Raw genomic sequence first — 10,251 nt, 5'->3', positions numbered from 1 at the left:
GGGATATTTTAAAATTATTATTTGATTTGATTTGATTTGATTTGATTTGATTAATTTTTTTTTTTTTGCAGTTTTTCTGACTTGCTAAAACACCTGCTTCTCTGACTCAACTACTCAATTGCACAAACTCACTTATCAAATCAGTCACTCTTTTGGCACAACCTTAAGCTGATTGTCATACTTTGACACAATTTTCACACCTGTAACACACTTTTTGTTCAATTCTACACACATTCTCACTCTCTAAAACACATTTCTCACTGTGGTGCACATGAGCTGTAAAATGCTGAAAACAGGAGGCGACTGTTAAACACAAATACAGCGCAGTTGTCAACAAGTACACACAACCACTCAAAACTGAACACACTTATTTCCAACCAACTGCACATGATATAAGCAAGTTCAGAGTGCACCGGACACCAACAACAGATGGAAACAACCTGAGAGGCAGAGGGTTCTGTCTATGTTGTGGTTTGGGACAATGTCCAGATACAGTAGTGGTTCAATATCAGCCAGAGTTTCATCAATGTTTGCCCTCCTTTATATTATACAGGCCTTTCCTAAACCCAATAGATGAATGTTTCTGTGCATGGTAGTGGAAGGTCTAGGACTGAACCCATATACCAGGGAAAACCCATTAGAACCAGTGGATACGGTCTGTGGTGACATAAGTGTGGAGTGTTGTTAAGGCTGGATCCAACACCAGAGGGTTTTTACCACATTACCTGAACAGGGACAATATTACCTGTGATGTGGATGAAGTCCTCATAGACATGACGCTGATGCAGAAAGAGTCTGACAGTTTGATTTGAAGATGTACAAGTGTTTTACAGTAATGTGTTTTTCTTTTACAGTTTTATCTGGTCTTTTCAGAAATGCTAAATGTATCTAAGTATATTATTAAGTGCTTGTGTTATTTGCACATGTATTTAATGTAGTAAACACTATGTTGTGCATGTGCTGGATGCAGTCTTTTCCATTTTGCTGTGTAGTTTGTAATGACTGCTCTGTAGTGTTTACATGTTGCTTGGTTGTGTTTGTGATCTGAAAGCAGTGTTTACTTTTAAGTGCAGGTAAAATAGTTTTGAGGCAGTTGTTTGCTTTTGCAAGAAGAGTGACAGATTTTGTGAATGTAGTTTGAATTCTGGGTTTTGTGTTCACAGTTTTGAGAAAAGCGGTGCAGCTTTGGAAAAATGTGTTTGGCTGATTTGTTAAAGGAGTTTGCACAACTGAATAGTTGAGTCAGAGAATGAAGTTAAGTGTTTTAGCAATTCAGAAAAACTGTAAGAATGAGCATAAAATATAAAATATAAACCTCTATTAAAAAGAGAAAATATATATTTACATAAATGTGCAGTGTATGGGTAATTGTGCAAACTGTCAGAGATAAATGGTATGTAACATGTGCAAAACTGCCAGAGATGAACAGTATGATATATGTGCAATTATTGAGTAACATTGGTCTTAGTAGGAGACAATTACACACTATAATCTGTATGAAATTAATTAATGAGATGACTGTAAAAAAAAAAAAAAAACCTGATGTATAGATTACAAAAAACAATAGTAAGTAATAATTTAAATTACAAGAGTAATATCTTGGTTTATAGCTGCAACTCTGAGTGTCCATTCTGAAGGAACCTGATGAGAAAATGAGATGCTCTGCTCACATCATATCAGAGCATATTTCTCATCTACCTTCCTTTAATCTCTATAGTTTGTGCATGCTGACTCATTGGCTTTCTGGTTGATTAACCCTTAACCTCCTAAGACCCAGCTATGGGTTTTCTGTCCACATTTGTGGACAAGAGTTTCACAACTTTATACAAAAAAGAAAAGAAAGGAAAACTGTCCACCACAAAGGACATTCCACAAAAATTTCCACAAAAACTGAATCTGAAAAACACTGTTGCATCATGATGTTTCCAATATAAGCACATATTTAATAATAATAAAAAAAAAAGCTTGTACTTTGCTTACATTTCCTGGGTATCAAAAGGATAAAGATCCAGTGCTACTTTTGAGCCAGTTCCCAAATGAATTTTTCTGTATATTGAACCTTTCTTAAGTGATTTATCACCATTTATTGTAATATTATCTTCCTTATTTTGCATTTTTTTCAATGTAAATCATGTATTTTCCTATATTTAATTTACTGATCGTGTAGATCTTCATAAAAGCCCAGAGTAAAGTTGAGGGTTATTGTATTAAAAAACAGAGAAAACTCAAGAAAAAGTGACTTTTTCAGCAAAAATATCATTAACTGAACATAAACCACATGTGTCCATCCACTGTCATCGATCCAACTCCATGGGTTTTACTGGTGAATCAATGTTGTAGAAGATGACATTGTTTCCATGGTAACTACGGAGCCTCTGAAAGTCCAAATGGGTCATATCTGACGACCATGAAAAGATGACAAACTGTATTTTACACCAATTATTTACATGTATTGATAGAAGTAATGGATCAACAGGTATTAAACATTTTAGATCAGTAGATGGTTTGGTTGCCAGTGGAGGTTTGGGTCTTTATTGGTTAAACTGAGCAAATACTTGATTACTGTTACCACTATCGTCTGTGTCGTACATTCTCTGGTCTTTTCTCCTCCTCTCTGCAGCAGACATCTCAGTGTTTTAAAGCAGGAAGAGCTCAGGTGTTAGTGGTAAGATTAACAATGACTCTGTCCCATTTAATTGTCCCTGGAAGCAATTCAAGGAAATCACTGTACACTGTCGAAAACCCTCAAACTGATACACCTAAAGAGAACATCTAATGATATCAGAAATGACATAACAGTTCTTCTCACAACTAAAGTCCAAATAAAAACAAGTTGTGTCATTCCCAAAACGTTTAGCCACAACTGTAAGTACACTTGATTATTTTAGCTTGGCTTTTACATCATTAAAGATGTCAATACTTGTAATGAAGTATAATATCCAGAATAAAAGTAGTGAAACTTAACCAAATTTGTGTCACTAATAAAGAACTCAAAAGTGATAGATGACTGGGGTTTTTAAGATATAGGCTAGTATTGGGTCAAAATTTGAAATTGTATGAAATATTGATAAAAATGGGCTTTACTTAAAGGGAATTGCCTGTGAGGCACCAGTTCTACCTCGAAACACTAGAACACGTTCACTCTTCACATTCCCTCAAGTGTCAGATTTATAAATGTACTATATGAATAGCCATAAATCTACATACATGTAATAGCACTTTTTATGTTTTGAAAACATTTGCCAACCAGCAATTTTGCCATTTGGTTTTCTATTCATTGAATCAAAGTTTGTCAGTTTAGAACATTCTATCTCTACTTAAGAGATAAAATGTACTAAAAGCGTACTACATGTATTGAATGCATCAGAATTCACACAATGATTATAGATCATTGTAAATAAAATAATAAAGCTACATAGAAAAAAGATACATACAGTGGTAGGAAAAAAGTTTGGAGTTTGTGATAAACTGTATTAACAATCAATCAATCAAATTTGTTTATATAGCGTCACATCATGACAAAAGTTATCTCATGACACTTTACATTTAGAGCTGGTCTAAATCAGACTCTTAGAATATAATCGAATCACTCTTAAATCATTGAACTCTGGAAAAAAAAACTGAATGTTTCAGCAAGATGTCCTTAACAATAAACAATAAACAAAAAAATCATTTGCATTTGTTGGTGTCTGTGCAGCCGGTCTCATCAACAAGGCCCCTGTCCCCCACTGACCACCTCCCCCCTCCCCCCTCCCCCCAGAGACACTTAGCATCAACATTATTGTTGCACAGCTGCTTATTTTGCACTCTCATGCACTCTGCCACTTAAAGGATACCACCATTTCTAGCACATATGTTGGTGTATATGTGTATATGTGTATATATGTATATAATTCAATTCACTTCTGAAGGCAAACACTTCTGTTTTTCTACATTCTTATTATTATTTTCATTTTTGATATCTGCTTCTTTTAACTGTTTGCACCAACAGAACCACGACAAATTCCTTGTAATGTAAAAATTACTTGGCAATAAAATCTGATTCTGATAAATCCACACCTTTTGAAACACAAAAAAATATTTTCCGTAAATATGTCATGATAATGTTTGAGATTGTGGAAAATTTTAAGGGTGTCTGAGAACATTTTTCCACTTCAGTATGTGTCTGACTGGACGTCTGTCATTTGCACTCCTGAGCAGTAGGTGGCGGTAGTGCGTCTCTTCGGTTTTACCTAAACATTACGTCACGCAGAAGGAGGCGGACACCGGAAGCATGTCTTGAGATGTTTGGTAACAGCCACGGTGTAACGGAGCACCGTGCTTCAACCAAAACACGGCGGGTCTGCGGTGTTATTACGGTGTTTTCTATGTGTTGACCATCTGGAGGATTAGTATGGATCTGCTGGGTTCAGATGGAGCCGGTGCTTCAGAACCCGCCCCGGAACAAAGTCCCAAAACCGAACTTTCGGCTGCTATGCGGGCAAAGATCGAGCGGAACCGGCAGCGGGCGTTGATGCTCCGGCAAGCCAGACTAGCGAGCCGGCCTTTGTCCGCTGTGGAGGGCGCGACTGCGGCTAAAGTGTCGAAGACTGTTGACTCTGGGGCTGGGTTCTTCATCGAGGAAGAGGAGGACGCAGCGGAAGAGCAGAGGACCAGGAAGCTGGTGCATCAGCCAGGTGTGTGTGGCTTTTGTGGCCGGAGTGTGTGTGGATGTAGCCCACTGTGTGCACCTGCAGCCCCAACACCAAACACTGCAAGAGCTCTGCTTCAGTTATGTCTAGAGCAAGTTAACACTTTAATCTCACTCAGCATGTTCTTACTTTTACTGTTTCATGCCCTAATATTTGGATTTTCTCAGGTATTCTGAATGGTTTTATTATTTTATTCATTTTCTCTCTAGCTGGGCTGCACCTTTTGGGGAAGTTTTGGTAGATACTGATGCCTAGAGGTGGGGCAAAAACTTTATTTAAAAAAGGGGTTATTTAAATTTATTTCTCTTATTTTTTAATTAATTGTCATTATTATTTCTTCCAGGGTTAAATGTTGATTTTTATCCTGAGTGAAAGTTAATGAAAGTAGTTTATTTTTTTAAATCAAAGAATCGTAAAAGACAAAAAAAAAAAAATAAGAATCCCAGGGAGCTACTGGTATTCAGCAAACCAAAGGTGCTCATGGAGAGGACATGAGCCTTTGGAAAAAGACAAAAACCCAGGTCACTTGGTTAGAAAAAAAAAAAAAAGCCTTTATTTCATGAGCATCTGTAGATTAGTTCATAGGGGCTAGAGTTATAAACTCACCAACATGTGTTGGCATGTGCTCTCTTCAGGGTGTTGGACCCCTTTTTTTGTGATTTGCTGCAAGAAATATTTTGTAATTAACCTTTAATCCCTTTATCACACTACTCTGCTAAACAGATCAACACTGCCATGAGTGAATGTCCTCTATTAGTGATAGCTGTTAAGAGGACACATCTTTCTCTACTAATGTTCAGCAGATGCATCTGTACTTTCTACTCTTTTGTTTTTTGATAATGTCATAAATGAGGTCTCTATCTAAGCATGTCCTGAGTTTATCTAAATAGATGTTTCATTGGCTGTTGTTTGTTTTTGTATATTCCAGCTCCAGTGATTGAGCCGGATTATCTGGTGTGTGACAATTGTGAAAAACCCTTTATGGATTCGTACCTCAGCAACAGCTTTGACCTATCTGTATGTGATAAGTGCAGGTAATACAAAAAAGACACAGTTGATTTTATTAATTTCTCCATGAAGATATGCATTTTACCCCATGTGTGGCTATGTAAGATTTAGTCCAATCAAAAAAAGTCCCAGTATTGAGGCCATGTATTCTTTGGACTAATACTAGGTAAAAAATATTTTTTTCATCACATGCTTCAGTAAAAACGGAAAGACTGCGGCCAGTGAGGCATGTCTTGGTAGACATCTGTTGTTTCTCTTTACATTCAGACACTCTGGTTGTTTTTCTGCCTGTTCTCTTCTGGTGGTTCATAACTTTTTGAATCATGTCTGAAATTTTATGTTTTCTTCTCAGGGACAATGAGGAAAAGCATAAGCTCATCTCCCGAACCGAGGCTAAGCAGCACTACTTACTGAAGGACTGCGACCTGGACAAGCGAGAACCCCCGCTTAGGTTTATTCTGAAGAAAAACCCTCACAACCCTCGCTGGGGAGACATGAAGCTCTACCTCAAACTGCAGGTACACACAGACAAACAGGGACATGAATGGAGTATATATTTGATATTCCATTTCAATTTTGGGATGATTAATTGTGTTTAATAATCATTTTGTATTTAATATGTCCTCCTAGCTATGGTATTTCTCACTATCAATGGATGTTTTATGAACTAAAGAATACAAAACAAACCTTCTAGAAAACCAAAGACAAAGTTTCAGTAGGGTTTCTTATTCTCAGTAGACACATCAATGCAGCGGTTTTGTGCTGTATGTGCCCTAGGTGGAGAAAAGATGTATGGAGGTGTGGGGTTCGGAGGAGGCTCTGGAGGAGGCCAGAGAGACGAGGGAAGAGAACAAAGAAGTGCAGAAGCAAAAACGCTTCAACAAGAAGGTCAAAGGTTGGTCTGTTTTAATAAACTGATTGTGTCTACAGCACAAATGAAAACACTCATAAGATAACATGGAACTTTACTGATTCCACAACAGGAAAATTGACTGATTAAGACAAGAAAATGTGCATACATATAGTGCAAAAAACAAGCAATACAAAAAATAACAAGTGGTGGCAGGCACCACAAACCCATTGCCCATTTTATAAATAAATAGGAAGATTAAAAAAAATCATTAAAAATTAGAATTTTGTCCTACTTTTCCCAAAATCTAATGAGAGCTATTCTGGGTCACTGGCAATCTGTAAAGTGAATTTGGTATGAATTCAACAAATAGTTTTGCTGCTACAGACATTTGAAATTTCGCCCATTATAAATAAATGGGGAAAAAAAAGATTTCAAAAATTCTTAAAAAACATAAACTTTGACCTGCTTTACTCAAAATGGAAGAGATCTATTCTGGGTCACTAGGGCGTCTCAAAAATCACTTTTCTCCTCAGATCACGGTGTTATTTAAACCAGATAATCTCCAACATGATAATAGCCCCCCCAAAAAATTTCAGCAAAATCCATCAATGTTTGACCCCCCCCCCCACCGCAAAGTATGAAGGGCCTGTCAAAAAACGCCAAAAAATGCTGTTTTTAAATGCATTGCCATGCTTAATGGGTACAAAAGTGCCTAAAGTAAAGTAAAGACATCCATGCTGCGTCACATGTGGTACCTGACTGAATCTACTGTGGTACTAAGTCTCTTTGATAAAGAAGTACCAATAGAAACCAAAGCAGCCATGGCAAGACAACTGCAGGCCAACTCCAAACCTGCAGTATTCAGTAGAGGAAAGCCCACAGTTCCCACACAGAAGTTCCTGCATGGACAGCAGCCTGACCTGGATGACCTTGTGGGACCCCAGTCCAGTCCTGGCTGATATTTGACCTTCTAGGCATGGATGGGGCATGGGCCATGCCTAACCCCCAGAGCAGTGGGAGGAAGAGCCACAGTACAGAGAAATGAGGGCTATTGTCTCGGGCGACACGGTGGTGCAGTGGATAGCACTCGTGCCTCACAGCAAGAAGGTCCTGGGTTCGATTCCAACACCAGTCCATGGGGGTGAGACCTTTCTGTGTGGAGTTTGCCTGTTCTTCCCATGTCTGCGTGGGTTCTCTCCGGGTACTTCGGCTCCCTCCCACCATCCAAAGACATGCACTGATAGGTTAATTGGTTAATCTAAATTGCCCATAGGTGTGAGTATGAGAGTGCAGCCATGGATGGTGCGCATAGAGGGAACATCATCTTAGTGTCTGGTTCCCACAGAATCAAGCTACCAGAGTTTCTCAAGAATGAAATGGAGCGAGTAATATCTGAATAAATTGTGAAATGCACATGTATAAAAGTATGTCCAGATTATCAGAACCATGTCATCATTAAAGTCTTTGATTTATGCAACCTTAAATCTTGTATTTAGCCTTATTATTTAAGTGTTCAGCTATATTTGTCTTTAACTAAAACCTGTACTTTGCTGAAAAGGGGGCTAAGAAAATAGACATTGTGTTCAACTAGATTTACTGTTCTGAACTTCTTGCTATTTCAAGTTTTTAGCCTATAATTGAGTTATTTTATCTTAAAATCACCTTATTTTCACATACATATCAGCTGATACAATAACCTATGAAGTTGATATTACAGGGGTGCTGTAAAATACCAGAAAAAGCAATTTGTGGACACTTAAGACCTCATTATGTGTTATGTGTTATGTGATTTTCTGGGTTAAAATGAGCGTTTTTGGCGTTTTTTGACAGGCCCTTCATACTTTATGGTGGGGGGGGGTGGGGTCAAACGTTGACAGATTTTGCTGAAATTTTTTGGGGGGGCTATTATCATGTTAGAGATTAACTGGTTTAAATAACACCGTGATCTGAAGAGAAAAGTGATTTTTGAGACGCCCTATGGGTCACTGGCAATCTATAAACCCAATTTGGTATGAATTCAACCAATAGTTTCGCTGCAAGAGTGTTAACAATAAAACCAACAAACAAACTGAACCAAAAACAGTACCCCTTGCCTCCTCTTCAGGGGGCTGGGTAATAATAGTAATTTCTCTGTCGGTTAAATATATGTTGTTGTTGGTTTTTTTTTTTTTACATAAGTAGAATTGCAGTATGTCAGACAGTACAGATGAGAGACAAACAAAAAAAGAGTTGTGTTGTACAGTCAAATGACAAAATTCTATGGGAGTGTTGTTGAGGCAAATACAGCCTAAGTAGGTACTGAGTAGTGCTTCGTCTTTCATCTGGTCCACAGGTTGGGCTGTGCTCTTTGCAGAAAGTTTTTTCATTCAGACTAAACTGCACAACACTGAGTAGTGCAGTAAGTATGAAGAGCAGAATAAATCAGTCTCTTCAGTTCATATTCTTACATCCACTGTATAATGATGTTACACTGGTCTACTGCCTACCACTGTTGTCATTATTATGTTTTTTTTTTACAGATATTGCCATTACATTATTTACATACTGAATTAATGTTATGGTATCTGTTGTGTATGATAATATTTGCATTTAATTTTCACTGAAGAGATTAGGAAAATGATGTTATTTTAGCTGGATTCTGATTAAATCAAGTCTGTCCCCTTACATCTAGAAATGGATTTACACCACTATGCTTCATTTATAGTGATGTTTTACTTTTCTCAAATTATTGTTGCTCTTGTGATTTGAACTTTGCATGTGGTGATACTTCGATAACATTTAGATTAATCGTTCAGCCATGTGTTTTCTATTATGTTATTACATGTTAGACTATGTTTGTTTTTGTGTTCATGTGATTTAGAGCTGCGCAGGGCTGTGAGGAGCAGCATGTGGACCAAAAACATTAGTGCTCACCAACACGAGTACGGACCAGAGGAGGTAGTGGACCCAGAAGAAGACCTCTACAAGAAAACCTGCACCACCTGTGGACATGAACTCACATACGAGAAGATGTAGAAGACACTCATATTGACTGATCCAAGTTTTTTCTTTTGGTACTTATGCATTAAACAAGCACTCCTTTGATTTCTCTATTGGGAAATGCACAAAAGCCCAGAAACAGACAAGCTTCTCCATGACAGCAGTTTTTCCTGACCACAGTTTGAACTCATTTAATCGAATTACACATTTTTTTTAGCAACAACACTGCTGATTGACTTTCAGAGCCATTGCTTATTGCAGTACTTAGTGTTTCTTTCATACCTCATCGTGTTTCTTGCAGCGGTTAAATCATAGGAGACATGGTCACACTTGAAAAGGTCTTGGGTAAAATGTTAGCTTAGCCTGATTTGATCTTTCCTGTCTCAGCATTAGTGTATTCCCTCCACCAACCATGTTTTCTTAAGGAAATGTCACCATTCTGAGAACAGTGTTCCTGTTCTAATGTGCTCTTATTCACTGCATTACACTTCTTAAATGGTTCAGTCTACTTTAGACTGCTCCTGTAAATCTCATTTTCTGTCAGCTGCAAAGAAACTGATCTGGTTGTCCAGATATTCACTTTGCAGTGGTAATGAACTGGTGCTGTTTGATTAGGAAATAGACCGATTATTAGATAACTGCATACAGATTTAAAAGGGTATTTACATTTTTGTAAATTAAAGTTTAAAACAATGTTACATTAACATTTCTGATTAAAAT

At 37.6% G+C, this 10,251-nt stretch overlaps 1 protein-coding gene across 1 annotated transcript; it reads left to right on the top strand.

The window, feature by feature from the left end:
* Nucleotides 1–4,291: 4,291 nt before the first annotated feature.
* On the top strand, nucleotides 4,292–10,221 carry xpa (xeroderma pigmentosum, complementation group A). Its single transcript, XM_030146469.1, has 5 exons — nucleotides 4,292–4,676; nucleotides 5,620–5,725; nucleotides 6,052–6,217; nucleotides 6,477–6,594; nucleotides 9,413–10,221. Exons 1-5 carry the CDS (start codon nucleotides 4,394–4,396, stop codon nucleotides 9,565–9,567), a joined length of 828 nt encoding a protein of 275 aa, XP_030002329.1. The 5' UTR covers nucleotides 4,292–4,393; the 3' UTR covers nucleotides 9,568–10,221.
* Nucleotides 10,222–10,251: the final 30 nt, after the last annotated feature.

The sequence above is a fragment of the Sphaeramia orbicularis genome, chromosome 1 (genome assembly GCF_902148855.1).
Source record: "Sphaeramia orbicularis chromosome 1, fSphaOr1.1, whole genome shotgun sequence".
Taxonomy (NCBI): domain Eukaryota; kingdom Metazoa; phylum Chordata; class Actinopteri; order Kurtiformes; family Apogonidae; genus Sphaeramia; species Sphaeramia orbicularis.
Note: the sequence above shows the minus strand (reverse complement) of the source record. Positions and strands in the feature narration are given on the sequence as shown.